The sequence below is a fragment of the Erpetoichthys calabaricus genome, chromosome 2 (genome assembly GCF_900747795.2).
Source record: "Erpetoichthys calabaricus chromosome 2, fErpCal1.3, whole genome shotgun sequence".
Lineage (NCBI taxonomy): Eukaryota > Metazoa > Chordata > Cladistia > Polypteriformes > Polypteridae > Erpetoichthys > Erpetoichthys calabaricus.
This window is the reverse complement of record NC_041395.2, coordinates 266,072,315-266,089,107: the sequence shown is the minus strand read 5'-3', so window position 1 is coordinate 266,089,107 and position 16,793 is coordinate 266,072,315. Positions and strand designations below refer to the sequence as shown.

The 16,793-nt window shown below is 36.4% G+C and overlaps 1 protein-coding gene across 1 annotated transcript; it reads left to right on the top strand.

Moving 5' to 3' along the window:
• The first annotated feature begins 640 nt into the window (after window positions 1-640).
• On the top strand, window positions 641-14,960 carry rgra (retinal G protein coupled receptor a). The gene is made up of 7 exons (XM_028795484.2): window positions 641-830; window positions 1,138-1,294; window positions 1,813-1,934; window positions 6,530-6,683; window positions 7,311-7,428; window positions 10,958-11,071; window positions 13,734-14,960. The coding sequence occupies exons 1-7, from the start codon at window positions 752-754 to the stop codon at window positions 13,875-13,877; spliced, it is 888 nt and encodes a 295-aa protein (XP_028651317.1). The 5' UTR covers window positions 641-751; the 3' UTR covers window positions 13,878-14,960.
• Window positions 14,961-16,793: the final 1,833 nt, after the last annotated feature.

Here is a 16,793-nt window from a genome sequence, read left to right as displayed (position 1 = left end):
TATTAACTCGGATCTATTAGACAGCACTGCTACCCTTACCGCCCACCTGTCGCTAAATCATAAGGAGTTTGCCAAATAAACAAAAGACTCGTCTATTATCAGTTCATCCATCCATTATACAACCTGCGCGTCAGAAACAAATGCCAACAATATACTGCATTAGCGCGTACTAAACTCTTGAAAAATCCTTCTTAAACATTTTATTGATTGTGAAGCTTTCATTTTCTTTAAAGCCGCTTTTGTGTCGTTACACATTTTATTTCTCTTTAAACTGATAGGTTACTGTCTCGTGCAACAAGTGCAGATAACAGTTCGCTAGTATTAGTTGTTCCGCTCCCGGAATTCATTTTTATTTCTTATTTAATGTAAGCATAACAGTACTACATAAACATTATTGAGGGTTTATCCTTCACAAGTCCATTTTTACATCGGCAAAGTGTATTTCAGGACATTATTCTGCAAAAGAACAAAGGATTTCTTGTAAGCAAGGCATTACTCTGGTGTTTTATAATTATTTTTAATTATGGCTACAGAACCGCTCTGGTCATTAAGGCATTCTTTTTCGGATTGAAAGAGAAGAAAGAAACTTTACATAATTAGTTACATGTTCTTTCACGTGAACTGCTCCTTTAAAAGGAGGCTCCCCGTCCAGATTCTAGTGCATTGAAGGAGCAAAGGGAACGTTGGCAGGGTTTCTTTTCGCTTTGTTGTTGTTTTCTTCATATTTTCTGCACACAACAGACACCTCAAGATGGTGTCCTCACATTCTTTACCCGAAGGATTCAATGACCTGGACGTGTTTGGATTAGGGACAGCACTGCTTGTGGAGGGTAAGTCTTGATAGATTTGATATTTTCCCCCGCCCAAAACAAAGTGAAATGTAATTTGAATTAAAATAACTGACAGCAGTAAGAATATTTTGTGCAATAATATTGTAGATCAACAGTTCAGAAAAATTTAATAATAAATTACACAGAAATATAAGTCATTGACCTCAAGCTTAAAAACAGAGAAAAGAAATAGAAAAGGGTCAAAGTCTAGTCATGCTCGGGGTCTGCTATGCCCACCTCTGTAAGTCGGCTGATGTGCGCTCCTCATCCCAGACATACAAACTCTGCTGTGTTTCTTTTTCTCAAGGACTCATCGGCTTCATCTTCAATGGCCTGACATTGCTGTCATTCTATAAAGTAAAAGAATTAAGGACTCCAAGCAATTTTTTCGTGTTCTCCCTTGCTGCGTCCGACATTGGGATTTGTATGAACGCATTCATTGCTGCTTTCTCCAGCTTTTTGAGGTGATGTGTTTTCCTCTACTTCATTCATTTGACACAACAAAAATGAAAGGATTATTTAAAAGGGAATTCAGTTAAAATGAAGCAAATCCTGATAAACAAGCCTGGTAAATGTAGCCAGTGACCTTAATATGTCATGCTACGCTCTCCGGATGCTAACAACCCGCGGCGTTTTATTCTAAACAAATTAAAGCAGTGGTTTGCAGATATGAGCCATTATCTAAATGGGTTGCATAACACAGCAGTTCATAGTTTATTTATTTGTTTGTTTATTTTTACAATGTTCCATGATAGCAAAACAGATCATAGATGCTCGTATTCAATTCATTTTAACTTGCGGGATATGCAAAGCAAGGCATTATTGGGATTATTTTGTTGTGTAGCATTTTCAAATTTGCTATTCTTTGCTGGGAAAATTAAAGGGATCTTTTTATAAGCGATGGCGTATTGGCAGATTTTGAGAAGTTCACGATGAACCCTAAGAAACACATTTATTACTCTTTTATTTATTTCATTTTTAGATACTGGCCTTACGGCTCAGAAGGCTGTCAGATTCATGGCTTCCATGGTTTCCTAACGGCACTCTCCAGCATCAGCACCTGTGCTGTGATCGCCTGGGACAGATACCACCAGTACTGCACAAGTAAGTGGCTTCTGAAGCTCTGATCATCCCCTTTCAGATAGTCAGAAATGAAGCGATGACGGAGATGACATCAGCATTCTAATTTCAAAAAGTAAAATAAATTAAATTAAAGATGGATTCAAGTTGGTCAGATTCTCTTAACCCCTTTGCTTCTGAGGAATTGCTAACTTCTAACAATAAACAGTATCTTAATTGTAAAAATATACCTTACAAATCTGACATCAGTGTTTTCAGTAATTACATTTTTTAAACACATTATAAAAGTAGCCAATCATAATTCCATTGTCGGATTTGACTTCTTGCATTAGTGGGCCAAGACAACCAGAGACAGCAATTGCTGTTAAGCAGAATAGAACTCCAAATACCAGGCCAGCTCATTCACTGTATAAAAACTGAAAATAAGTATTAGCTCACAGAAGTCATGTTATTTATCCTTGGATTGTTGCAGGTTCCATTGTATCTGTATTATTAGCAATAGAATCTTACGGCTGATTTACTTCACCAAAGCTAAACATAATGGAAATGATTTCATTGTATGTGTGTTTGTGTCTGTGAAGATATATATTGCACTTCTGACATAAACACTGAGGAAAAAACATTTACTGTCTGCCCGGAAAGTTAATTTTTTGAATATTTCAAATAACATGTTTTAATTCTCAGATGTCATTCCTTCACCCTTCCATCCATCCATGCATCCACCCATATTTATTTATTTTGTTCAATAGATATTGTGTTATGTACATGTACATGAAGCAAATTGACCAAGACGTCTAGCAAGCCAGGTCATTTATGCATTGCTTCTAATTCATTTATTTGAAAACTTTTCATTCTGAGCATGTCAAACCTGTACAATAAAAACCATAATCCACAATACCACAGTTTCCTTGAATGTTTGTTGTCCCAATGTTGATTTTTGCTCCTTTGAACTCCTTGGTTAGACCAGAAAGTATTTTTTTGTCAGTAAGCATGTCTGCCTTATATGTTGAAAAATATATTTAAATGTTCGTAAATGACCTAAGCACATCATAGCAAGCTACACAAACAAACCTTTTTCCTGAACTGACTGGAACAAATATAATTTAAACGGTAATAATAATAATAATTAATGGCTCAGTGCTTGTTATTGCTGCCTCACAGATCCTGACATTCTGGTCACTGTCTGTATTCAGTTTGCAGGTTCTCCCCTTGTCACCTTTGGATTTCTTTTACTTATTCATATTTTTTCTCCCACATCCACAAAAAATGCCATTTAGGTTCGCTGATTAATTTTATTTGACTAAGTGTGAGTTTTAGCTTATAATATAAGTTGGCCTGAATGTATCTACTTTCTGCCTTGTGGTGTTGTAATAGGATCTGGACCCCTTCAACTCTAAATTGGTTAAATAATGTAAAAAAAAAGAATAAAAAATAATAATAATAGTACTATGCCCCAACAATTACTGGGATTCATTAAAATGAAAATGTAACAGATTTATGTAGCATTACATTTTTTTTCAATGACAAAAATACTTAGGAAAGAAAAACATGTCCCGTTTTCTGGTGAAGGTTCTTGTGACAACAGAGTGTGTTGATCAGACCAGACTTCACTAACAACCATCCATCTCCAAGTCTTTCTGGAGAATTTAATCTTTGGAATCCCAGGCTGGTTTAGAAATGTAATTCTTCCAATGTGTTTTTGGTTTTCTCCAGGTCTGTGGCCAGATCCCAGACTGTATCATCTGAATCTTTTTGGGCTGGAGAAGCAAGTATTCCTGCCTGGGGTACAATGCTTCCTAGTCTGTCACAGAGACTAAGCACATTAACTTTGTGCAGGAACCTGTTTTGGCTTCTTGTAAGAGAGGTTTCATTCATTTGGTGTCTACCCAAAGCTTGTACCCATTGGAGAGAAAAAGAGATGATGTTGATTGAAAAGCTTTGTGTCAGGTCCAAGTTCCTGACTTACGACCACCCTCGAGTACAATGCTCTCACAATTAATGCTATTTCACTGATCTGAAGGTCTTTCTCGTGATCACATCTACGTTCATTACCCCTGTGCTCTTGGTAGCTGCTCAAACCTTGACTTCAGGGAACACACCACTATCCTCCTGAAGAGGACACGACCCCAGATTTAGAAATGTGCTGATTCCCATCCAAACCACATCACTTTAACTGTCAACAGAAAATCAATCTACGATAAAAATCACAGTCAAATGAAGACAAAAGGACAGATTCATGTACAAACAGCAAATGTACAGCTCTCTATTCTCCTATACTCTTTAAGACTAGAGAACACTTTGGCAATTCTTTCTTAGAAGGCAAGGATACCAGATAAACTAATGGCAGAATCCTATTTTCCCTTTAAGTGGATTAAACGTAACTGCAAGTATGTGCACACATGTCATCTCCTACAAATATATAGGAAGAATGGAATATATTTATAACCCTAGGACTCCATAAATTTGTATCAACATTTGCATGATGCCACATGCAGCATAATACAATGTCTTTTCCAAGCCCATAAAATAAGTATTGACAGAACTAGTAAACCTTCAACGTCTCAAACATCCAAACAAAAGCGAGAGCTGATACACATTCACTAATGTAGCTCTTTCTGGATTCGAATGAATTAGCTCACTGCAGAGGCTCCATAGTCTAAAGATCTCTGAAATGAAAAAAATATAGTCAGGAATATTCAACACCTTGACTAACTAAAGCATTATTATGAGATTGGCAGACTGCAATGCTAGCCCTCTATTTAAAAAATAAATAAATAAAAGAGATGAGAAAAGTGTTTCAGCTATTGATGGTCCTCAGCATTAATAGCTGATAGCTGATATTATTATAAAATAATAATAATGACAAAAATATTGAAAATTTAAATAACATCACAAGCAACCTGTATACATTTTAATAAAGATGATAGTAATTTGACAGTTCAACGTCAGGAAATCTAAGTTATGGAAAATGAAGACAGAATCCCACTCCAGACATATTTAATAAAGGCAGGCAGTGTGGTGTATTGTTTAAGGCTTTAGAATTCAAACCTTAAGGTTGTGGGTTCAAATCTGACTCTGTGTGACCATGAGCAAATCACTTCACCTGCCTGTCTACCAACTTGGGAGAAAAACATGTAACCAACTGTATCTAGTAATAAACAGTAATGCATTTTATTTATATAGCACCTTTCACATGCTCAATCTCTCAAATGTTTGAATTTGAAAGTTGCCCGCCTAGTAATAATAACCCTTCTTCCAGCTCTGTTAATTAGTTCTTAGGTGTGTCATTTTCCCCCTAGTGTTGCAAACTATATCTCGTATGCCTTTGGAAAAGGGATATTCTACACCAATCTGTTGTTTCAATTCTCCATTTCTTCATAGCATTTACTTATTTATATTGTTGAGGTTATAAATAGTGGATTAAGTGATGAATATCCTGCAAGCCCCTGTTCAAGGTGATGGCTCACACAGTTCAAGCAGTACTCTATATGAGAGAACGTATTTCATGAGCCTCACCTCAAAACATTTTTACTTGATTCTTCTGTTTCAACATAGTTAGGTTAGTGATTTGTTTAGAGTTATATAACAAGTCAGTAGTGGGTGGGACTAAACCAGCTTTGTAGATTCAGTCCTTAACACTCCAGGCTGCACTGTCTGCTTGACGCATCCTGAAATATCTTATCACGTTCAGCTGTTTTTGTGCTTTCAGTCTTTTTTAATTAGATCAAATGTAAGGAGCTTTTACATGTACACTAGTAAAATGTATCAGAGGAAAAGATTATTTTTTACACCTAATGTTGATTGTAGAAACTTTTAGAATTGGAGTCAAAACATTTTTAATAGTTTGTGCAATGTATATTTTGCAGGTAGATTGATGGATAAACATTCTAAATATATGGTATGCCTTCTAAATATATCTGTTCAGGAGATTTTCAAGGAAACATAATCTATTGAAGGTGCTTAAAACCTGAATGCTGGATGAGTCAGGCTGACAGTAGGCTGGTGTGTCATGTCAGTTATTCTTACAGTGAAGTGACAAAGAGTTGTTTTGATACTCAGCAATCCCTGGACTGACATTCTATGAAGCAGACATTGGCTAAACTAAATTACATACAGTTAACAAATATCACAGGTATACTTGTGCACATAAATATGTACGTGAAATTTAGTTCATGTATTTAGGAACCGAATGGATCTATGAAATTGTCCTCAGAAATTTAAATCTATTATTTTTCTTAATTTAACAAACAATACAGATTTATTTACATGAATAACAAATTGGTACCATTACTATGTTTCAAGAAAAGAAAAAAAACATGAAAGAAGAAATACTTCAGACTAAAAGAAAGTCACAATCTTCTTCCCCAACTCACATTAGAGAACTATAAGTCTAAAATGGCCCAATATCATTGATCCTATACAGTATAATAAAGTAGTAGGAAAGATCGAGCAAAGAGGAGACAAGTGACTTTATGCTGACATTAGTCAGTTCTTGCAATTTCTAAAACAAATCTTGAACTATTGCTTAGTCTCATGGTCAGTATACTGTAATATGATTTGCTTGTAATGAGAATGAATATATAATATATAAGTTAAAGTTTTATCATTCACTTGTGTAGGAACAAAACTTCAATGGAGCACTGCCATAACAGTGATGGTTATTGTGTGGGGATGTTCTGCATTTTGGTCTGCTATGCCCTTAGTAGGATGGGGTGAATATGATTATGAACCATTAAGGACCTGCTGCACACTGGACTATACAAAGAGAGACCGGTAAATACATTTTAAAACTCATGAGCCCTCATAAATGTGCATTTCTATGAATGTTTTAGATGGAAACATTGTAAGAGATTTTAGATTGCTGTGCTTACAAAATGCATGATTATTATTTTACAAAGAAGTTTTACACTGTTTATGGTACTACATTACCCGGTGGCCGTTAGCCATACAAAAAAGGAAAAACTTGTGTTGATTAATACACATATTTTAATAATAAATAATAATGGCAGTCTCTGTGAATCAATCAATTATGAAATAATAAATTAATCTCAATTACTGAAAGGTATCTCTGTGGTGAAGGCCCGACTGTACACTGAAAATTAATTAAACATTGTAAAAAAAAAACAAAAAACTGCAGAGCATAAATATCATACCACAATCATTTTCAAAATTGTGCTTAGAAGTTCTGTCTTTACACACTAGTAATTGTTAAAGTGCATTTCCCTTAACTTATGCATTCACTTCTTTTTTGTTTTTTTGATATTGCCTGACTACACTATACAGTATGTATAAATGTGGCAGACCTGCTTGGCTGTCATAATGTATAAAATGCTAAAAATGCCTTGTATTATTACTATTGTGCTCAGTATAAGATTTCTTTCATACTGTACTTCCTTCCAGGAATTTTGTCTCCTATGTGCTTCCAATGGCATTCTTCAATTTTGTGGTTCCAGTGTTACTTATCCTCTCATCCTACCAGTCAGTGTACCAGAAGTTCAAGAAAACAGGGCAAATGAAGGTAAGATACAAAACAATAAATGACTAAAGTCCAAAATAGCTGTTATTGGATACGGAACTGATGCCCCTATTGCAAAGCATTTCCAGGAGGCAGATTTTGTACAGACAGAGCAGACAGAGGTGACATGACTTACTCAGGGTCAAACAGACAGTCAGGGCTGGAGATTAAACCTAGAGCCCTGCAGCATCCGGTCCAACTCCTTAGATACAAAGCCGCAGTGCACGTCTGTAAAGGTTGATGGTCTGTCAGATAACCTCACATTTTCATACATGGGAAATTAACATCTTTAGTGATATAACCCTGTTACATAACTGAAAGTTCAAGCCATCATTTTTTTGTGCAGTTTTATCCCTGGAGCAAAATACGTTACAGCATTCACACTTTGTTGCTTCTTTTAATGGCATGTTTTCTCAGAGAAGGATAATGAAAAGGCTGTTTGTTTTTAAAATAAAAGAGTAGAATTAATCGATTTTGAAAGTTTAAAAAGATACAGCAAATGTATTTTAAGTGAACAGTGGCATTATAAGGCAATATTTTGGAAAGCAGATGTCCATTTTGAGTTTTGGGAAAGCTATAGCTTTTTTGTTTTGGGTTTCTTACTTCAAAAGTCAGTGTCTGCGTTAATTTGCACCCCTCTTTTCTGGGAATAGAGTCATTGTGTAATTCTCATAAAGATATTGTAAAAAATACAAGCTATCATCAAAGGACGTAGAATATCGAGGTATATGAATTTTATTCCAGCTGGGTTTCACTTCTGTTTCATTTTTGTCCTTGTTTGAATTATCTCTCCCATTAGAGTTAACAAGGAAGAAATACAAGTGCAAAAAAGTAAATAAATAAATAAAATAAAGTAGGATACTAAGCTTATTTGCCACCAGTGGCACCAGTATGTTGCTTTATAGATTATTTAGAAATATACATGGCAGATAATCAGCCTCATTGTGTAACATATCATAAGTAGCTTGTGGTAGAATCTAAATTCCCAATACAACAACTTACTTTGAAGACAGGAATTTTCACATAGCTCAAAAGTCTAGCCATCTATTGCAGTATTTCTAAATCTGCTTAATCCAGCTCAGGGTCACAGAGAGCTTTACTGGCACAGTAGAGCACTCCACTGAAGGGCACACTCGTGAACTCCCACTCTCCCACTCTAATAGAGCTGATTAAAAATCACTAATTAACCCAATATGCATGTTTTTGTGTATTGGAAGGAAAGTTCAGAGCTGTGTTGAGAAAAAAGAAAGAAAAAAAATTAAATCCTCGGTCCTACGCTACCTTTTAAAGAGGTATAGCCATACAAACTTCTCTTAGGCCCTGTGCTGACATGTAAAATGAAACCCTTATTTACATCTTGGACTGTCATACATTGTGCTTTATGTGCAATAAGTTGTCATTGTATACTGTAATATGAGTCTAACTTGTAAATGGCCTTGTAACTGATCTGGTATGAAAAAATACCAGATAATCAATTGATTGATTGATTAATTTTAAAGCTGATGAATTCCATTATTCCATTTTGATTTGACTGGTTCCCCAAAATGTGATTTACTTGCTGGCTTCTGTACTTCTTTACAAACTGACTAAATGGCATTTTTGTCAAAATTTCTCTTTTTAATGTATACTCCTTGAAGTGAGTAACATTAGAAACAAAATTCTTGAGAGTCAGAACTATTGGCTTGAAATTATGATGTTTTTGGGAATGCTAAATCATGACTAATGAAAGTGAAGTAAAGGATTGCAGGAAGGACAGTCAGAAAAGGAGGAGGTATGGCAGTAAATATCAAAATAATAATAAGGTTCAAAAGATCACTACAAAAATTACTTAATTTTAGAATGCAGGCATAGGGTTGCAGTGGTACTTACATTGTTTGTTACATCCTTAACAGTAGTGACTGCATAGCACACCATACTACAGACACTGAACAAAACGCTTCACAACAAGGAGAGGCACATGAAATTATTTTCAGTACTTAGTAATTTAGTATTTTTAGTTCACCACTAAAAAAAAAGTAACCGATAATATGGTCTTCAATTAAACCTGAGGGGCTCACGTAAACAATTGAGCACACTTAGCACATTAGTGTAGTGGAAAGTAAGAATATTGTTGTACCTAATGATAAGGCAGACAGTTCATATTTCCCTGACTAGTGAAGAGCAAATTGATTTGCACAAAATTGAATCTGTAATCCATTGACCTGAGTGTGTGGCCACCAGCAAGCCTGTGTAAGAATCCTGGCTTGGATTAACTTATGTTATGTTTGACCCCAACTGAGTGATGCTAGGTGGAACCGGTGGCCTGAATATGCAGGCAGGTGGTGCACAAGGCAGTTGAGAGTACATGGACCCACATGGAAGGAAATGTTGAAGATCAATGCAGCATTAGAGGGTGGCTGCAAAATGACACTTATGAAGCAAAATTCTTGGCTTTTTACCAACCCCCAGGATTTTTAAAAACCCTACAAAAAACTAATTTTAGTGAGTTTTCCAATTGCAGTATTGCCTGAGATATGAATTTTAGGGTTAATTTTGCAAAACTGTATCAAAACAAAACTTGTCTGTTTCGCTCTTCATTATCCCTGACAATCTGCCTGACATGACTTAATTACTTAACATGACTCAGCTTCAAAAAGGGAATACATGTGTATACAGTATTAAATTGCAGTATGAAATTCTGCATGTGTCAACCGGGACTGTGTTTACTGTTAACCTTGCTATGCCAGATAAGAGATTGATTGATTAGCTCTTCTGATAATTATAAACTACATTTTGTTGTTTTTGTTAAATAGCGGAAAGCACTTGCAGATGGAGTGTTTTTATTTTTAACTGTAAGCGGTTTTTACTTAATGGGAGAGTAATCATTTTGTAGTAGATAGATAGATAGATAGATAGATAGATAGATAGATAGATAGATAGATAGATAGATAGATAGATAGATAGGAACTGGCACCAGGGGTGACTCTGTTTAATATAAATATAAAAATAGACATTATTGAGAAAAAATACATATCAGTAATGATTTTTCACTGGCTCTTCAAGATCCCAAAATATAGCTTCTTCACATACCGCTGTTTCAGTTGGAAGCTAGGTCCTGAATGATGAAGAGTTGTTGGATCACATGGCTTTTACACTGGAAGGAGCAGAAGGGAAAGGGCATCTGGTGTTCTGACAGAAAGTGGCGTCAGCAGCCCTCCAGATAGTTCTTCTCAACTCTGAAGCAAACAGGAATTGTGTTATTGGCAGTGCCATATCAAGATTGTTTGTTGCCCATACTTCTAGTCAGCCCCAGACCCATGAAACACATCTGAGACTCACGTGTGTGACAATAGAGGGATAGTCAGGTGATATCTTGTACAATTAGGATGTTTAAGAGAGTAAATAAAGACTGGCATATTTTGCCTAGAACATAATAGCTGGTGAATGCTTTAAGGAAGCAAATTTGACTTTTAAATACCAGTCTTTAAGAAAGAAATGCTAATTTTTCTAAAGATGATTACTTTCCAGCTGAACCCTTTTTATGTTTTGGCAGTTCAATACAGGACTTCCATTGAAATCTCTCGTTTTTTGCTGGGGTCCTTACTCCATTATGTGTCTTTATGCAGTCTTTGAAGATATCACAGCGTTCTCCCCTAAACTGAGAATGGTAAGAATGTTGCAAAGAGCAATTTTTACATTAGAACAATAGCTAATTTCAACTTTTAGCCATTACCAGAAGTATGATGTTGGTGTACAGAGAAAGACATTAAAATATTATCAAATTTAAAAAAAATTTAGTTACTTTCTTATTATTTTAAACATTAAATGTGTGACAAGTTTAAAAATTGTAAACCTGTAAGAAACTGGGGTAAATGTATCAAACATTTAATATTCTTATTTAACTTAAGCAAGATTAAGTATAGTATATCAGCCACCATAATCAGGTGCATACCTCCACACATAATTTTCTTTTTCTTTTCTTTATGTCTATTAACCAAAAATCTTGCCTCAGTTTCTATAGGAAATTTTTATTATGGTGAAACTTTGCTCTCAGTCAGAGATACTCTGTATTTTTTCTTCTCTGTTCTTTTAATATCTTTATTTGGGTTACATGCTCAATGTCCGAGATTATTCCAAATCACTGGAGCTACCGTATGCTGCCTGTCATCATCTGCTGCAGTGTGTTCTAAGATATACATAAAAAAGGTGGTTAAAGTACATTGAGAGGATCTCAGATAAGCCATTTCTCCTCAGTAGGCCACTTGTACATACAATGAGATCAGAACCTAAAGCCTGTTGTAAAGGTGCCCAGCCATCATCTGGATTTCAATAACTGGAAGTGTCCCAACAATATATGAAGATAAATGAGTGTTGCTTTCATGTAATTGAAGAAGATAACTTGTAATTCAGTGTCATTTTGAAACTTACCCCAGACAGGACATTCTCCATACTTGACCTTTTATGGCAACTATGCACCCTTTAACATTTCAGAACAGGGGATGTGTACAGGAAGGAACCAAAGCTAGATGGGATACTGGAATGTTCTCACTCACACTTGGTTATACAGGGACAAGGGGACACTATTGAGCTGACAATCAGACTAACATGTATATCTTTGAAATAGAGGAGTGCATAGCATTGCCCTAATAAAATCCATGTGAACGAAGACAGAGCCTGCATAGAACATCTGGAAATTTGGGCTATGAGGCAGCAGCACCAACACCTGTTTCATTTAGTTGTCCTCTTACAGGCATCAGACATTCACAAAACAGCTACTGTAAGAAAAAAATAGATTAAAGTCAATTTTGTGAAGAAAATGAAATAGAAAAAAGTGTTGAATATAAAGCATTTATCGGCTAAACTATTATGTTTGTATATATAGTATGTAGTATATATGCAGCATTTATATATCTTCTTCTTCTTCTTTTGGCTGTTCCTGTTAGGAGTTGCCAAAGCGGATCATCTTCTTCCATATCGTCCTGTCTTCCGCATCTTGCTCTGTTACACCTATCACCTGCATGTCCTCTCTCACCAAATCTATAAACCTTCTCTTAGGCCTGCCTCTTTTCCTTGCCTGGCAGCTCTGTCCTTAGCATCCTTTTCCCAATATATCCAGCATCTCTCTTCTGCACAGGTCCAAACCAACGCAATCTCGCCTCTTTGACTTTGTCTCCCAACCGTCCAACCTGAGCTGACCCTCTAATGTACTCATTTCTAATCCTATCCATCCTTGTCACTCCCAGTGCAAATCTTAGCATCTTTAACTCTACCACCTCCAGCTCTGTCTCCTGCTTTCTGGTCAGTGCCACCGTCTCCAACCCATGTAACATAGCTGGTCTCACTACTGTCCTGTAAACCTTCCTGTTTACTCTTGCTCATACCCATCTGTCACAAATCACTCCTGTCACTCTTCTCCACCCACTCCACCCTGCCTGCACTCACTTTTTCACCTCTATTCCACAATCCCAGTTACTCTGAATTGTTGATCCCAAGTATTTAAACTCATCCACCTTCGCCAGCTCCCTGCGTCCTCACCATTCCACTGACCTCCCTGTCATTTACACACATGTATTCTGTTTTGTTCCTACTGACCTTCATTCCTCTCCTCTCTAGAGCATATCTCCACCTCTCCAGTGTCTCCTCGACCTGCTCCTTCCTCTCACTCCAGATCACAATATCATCAGTAAACATCATAGTCCAACCTGTCCATCACCATTGCAAATAAGAAAGGGCTCAGAGCCAATCCCTGATGTAATCCCACCTCCAACTTGAATGCATCCCTCACTCCTACGCAGACCTCACCACTGTCACACTTCCCTCGTACATATCCTGTACAACTCTTATGTACTTCTCTGCCACTCCCGACTTCCTCATACAATACCATAACTCCTCTCGAGGCACCCTGTCATATGCTTTCTCCAGGTCCACAAAGACACAATGCAACTCCTTCTGCCCTTCAGGCTTTGTTCAGAATATCCATCCACGCACATTATTTGATCCTCTTAACCCAGTCCAGAATTGCGAAGGCCAACTTGGATAGGATAGTAATCCATTGCAGGAATCATTCACAAACCCACATTCATTTATATGGGGCTGGTTTAGAGTTGCCAGTTAACTCTAAGTGCATATTTTTGGGAAGTGGAAGGAAATGTCAAGCAACGACTTCCAGGTTGTGATCCTGCTATGTAATGTAAATTACATTTAGAGGACATAGAGAAATTATATGGAAGTCCTCTGTCACTTAGCAGTATAGAAGTTTGTGTGCTGGGTGTCTAAAAGTTGTGAATTTTGATATATATATATATATATTTTTTTTTTTTCTTTGTCAGATTCCAGCTATCATGGCTAAAACATCACCAATGTTAAATGCCTTTCTGTATGCGCTTGGAAATGAGAATTACAGAGGAGGAATTTGGGAGTTTTTGACTGGACAGAAGATTGAAGTAGTACAACCTGATAACAAATCCAAATAAATGATATTGTTCCATTATTTTTACACTGTTTTGTCATGTCCTAGCCCATACTCTTAACCTCATCATATTGTATGTATAAATTTAGATTACTGTAAAATATTTGTGTAACTGGACATTTTAGCTTGTTCCACATTGGAAAACCATACATCACATGTGAAGTCAAAATAAAGATGAACAAATTTGAGGAATCTGAATAAACTAACTATCTGTAACATGTTCCTAATTTTTCTATAATTCAGAATATTCAGTCATATCCTGTCAAATCAATTCAATCATATCCTTATCTTAATGTCTGCAATAACATTTGTGCTTTCTTCCTAGATTTAGATATTTAGGCATAAGAATATAAATATTTTTAGAGTAATGCTCCTCCTCCCCCAACTCTTCACTCATATCAGTATTTTAAAGATTTAGAAATATTCCTCTGTATAGTGAATATGCATAGAAAATATGTAACTAATTCCATCCATCCATTATCCAACCCGCTAAATCCTAACTACAGGGTCACGGGGGTCTGCTGGAGCAAATCCCAGCCAACACAGGGCACAAGGCAGGAAACAAACCCCGGGCAGGGCGCCAGCCCACCGCAGGTAACTAATTTATATCCTAAAATAATTATACACTTGTGTAAGTAAATAATAGAATTTACACTTACATTTTATTGCTACAATAATATTCAATAACATTCACAACATATGTGGACATTGTGAACTTTTTAGATAGTAGCTTGCTATTTGTTTCGGAGTGGTTTTGAACCAAAGCAACCTGGAACATTCATGATTGTGACCAGGACTGTGACTCTAAACACTGTGAAGCATGGTTACTTGATACAGTGTGCCTTTTAATACTGAAATGTTTAGTTTGGTCACTTTATTACTGACTGCCTAAATGTCTTTATCTATTATCAGACTTTTGTGGTTTTAATTTTGACCTTTTATCTTGCAGGTTTAAGAAATTCCTAGCATGCATTCTGTTGCAATAGAACATATCACACCTTTCTTTCTGCTGTACTAGTTTGTAAAAAACTTCAAAGTAGAAATTGATCTTCTTGGTGTATTAAACTCTGCTTAAGCATGAAACACATTTTGATTTGACAAGGACCATGCCTTTGATTTTTAAATAGCACCTTTCTGTACTATAGAAAACAGATCTCTCTCTAACTAGGAAATGACTGATGCATACAGAACTATAAGTGAAGGCTACACAATGTCTGAAAGGGGGGCTGCTTCTTCTACAAATAAAAAGGTTCCAACACTGACTGAATTCCACTTTGAAATGTTGCTACCTCAATTCAGGCCTGAACCTTCTGAGGTGTGCTGTTTAGTTTTAAGATATCAAGTCCTATGATGTAATAGGAAACACTGATAAGAAGGGTTAAATCTAGAAGTTTTAATTTTATCTTTTGCTTTGTTTTTATAATAAAGTTAATTTGTTAGAATAATTGCAGTGACATAAATCACAGGGCAGACATCATTCCTGAATGAACTGTAGCAGACTGATACACACACAAAACACACACACTTTATCTCTCATTTGCATATGGACAATGAAAAGTAGCCAGAAAATCTAACTTGTTTAATTCCAGGCTCTGCAAGAAAACATGGCTAAACAAAGGGGGACATGTGAGGTGCTTAAGTTTCCAAGAACAGTTAGGCAGCCGTATTATCTCCTGCATATTCAATGCATTTACTTTTGAAGTTAAACTGTAGTATATCCAGATGTTAATTACTTTTTAATTTGCTTTTCTTTATTTTGGTTAATGTACTATTTAAGTACTCTGAATTCATATTTTTCCATCACATACATCTTTATATTTAGGGTGATTGTTAAATTCAGTTTGATTCATTTTATTCCTGTATAGCATTCTTCACTGAATACAAGTTACAGTTTTTGTGCAAGAGTGAAGTATTTTCATGTGTACATCTATCAAAGCAAACATAAAATAAACACTTCAAATGAATGACCTTGGTGACAGTCTTAGTGTGGTGTACATCAGATTTGTCTAAAACAAGCTCCTGCATAAGATCAAACAAACGTCAATATATTAAAAGTACACATACAACAAAAAGTGTTATAAATAAACTATACAGAGAAATGAATAGTAGAAAACAAATGCCAAATATTCCATCCCTATTAACCCCGTGTAACTCCACACACAGTTATCATATAAATATTTTATATTTTCTCATCTCCTCCCTGGTGTCCTCCTCATTTATGTTCATAATAAATAAAACTTAAGGCCCAGTCAGCCCAGAGTCCCAGTGTTGATCACAGAGTACCACTTGCTACAAATAACTTCCATTTTTACAATTTTTCAACAGTGAGTTATAAATTGATTTTCAGATCAGATGAACTTGAAAGTTTACACTTCTAGCCTAACAGGCATTGCTTACATCCTGGAAAGAGTAATGCTGAAGAGAAATAGAGGCAAATGGATTCAACAAGGCCAGACAATATTTACAAATATATACAACTAGGGGCGGCACGGTGGTGCAGTGCTAGCGCTGCTGCCTCACAGTAAGGAGACCCGGGTTCACTTCCCAGGTCCTCCCTGCGTGGAGTTTGCATGTTCTCCTCGTGTTTCCTCCGGGTGCTCCAGTTTCCTGCCACAGTCCAAAGACATGCAGGTTAGGTGCATGGGCGATCCTAAATTGGCCCTAGTGTGTGTGTGTGTGCCCTGCGGTGGGCTGGCACCCTGCCCGGGATTTGTTTCTGCCTTGCACCCTGTGCTGGCTGGGATTGGCTCCAGCAGACCTCCGTGACCCTGTGTTAGGATATAGTGGGTTGGACAATGACTGACTGACTGACTACAACTAGCTGTGTAAGCCTGTGCTGTAAAAAGCCCAGGGTCCTAGAAACTATTGAAATCGTCAGAAAAAAAATTGAAATGTAGAGATGTCAGGTAATTGAAACAAA

Excerpts from the sequence above, each read along its gene's own strand:
- rgra (XM_028795484.2), top strand. The coding sequence starts at position 752 with ATGGTGTCCTCACATTCTTTACCCGAAGGATTCAATGACCTGGACGTG. Across the intron at positions 1,295-1,812 it reads GCTTTCTCCAGCTTTTTGAG|ATACTGGCCTTACGGCTCAG; the intron begins GTGATGTGTTTT and ends TTTCATTTTTAG. Across the intron at positions 6,684-7,310 it reads GACTATACAAAGAGAGACCG|GAATTTTGTCTCCTATGTGC; the intron begins GTAAATACATTT and ends ACTTCCTTCCAG.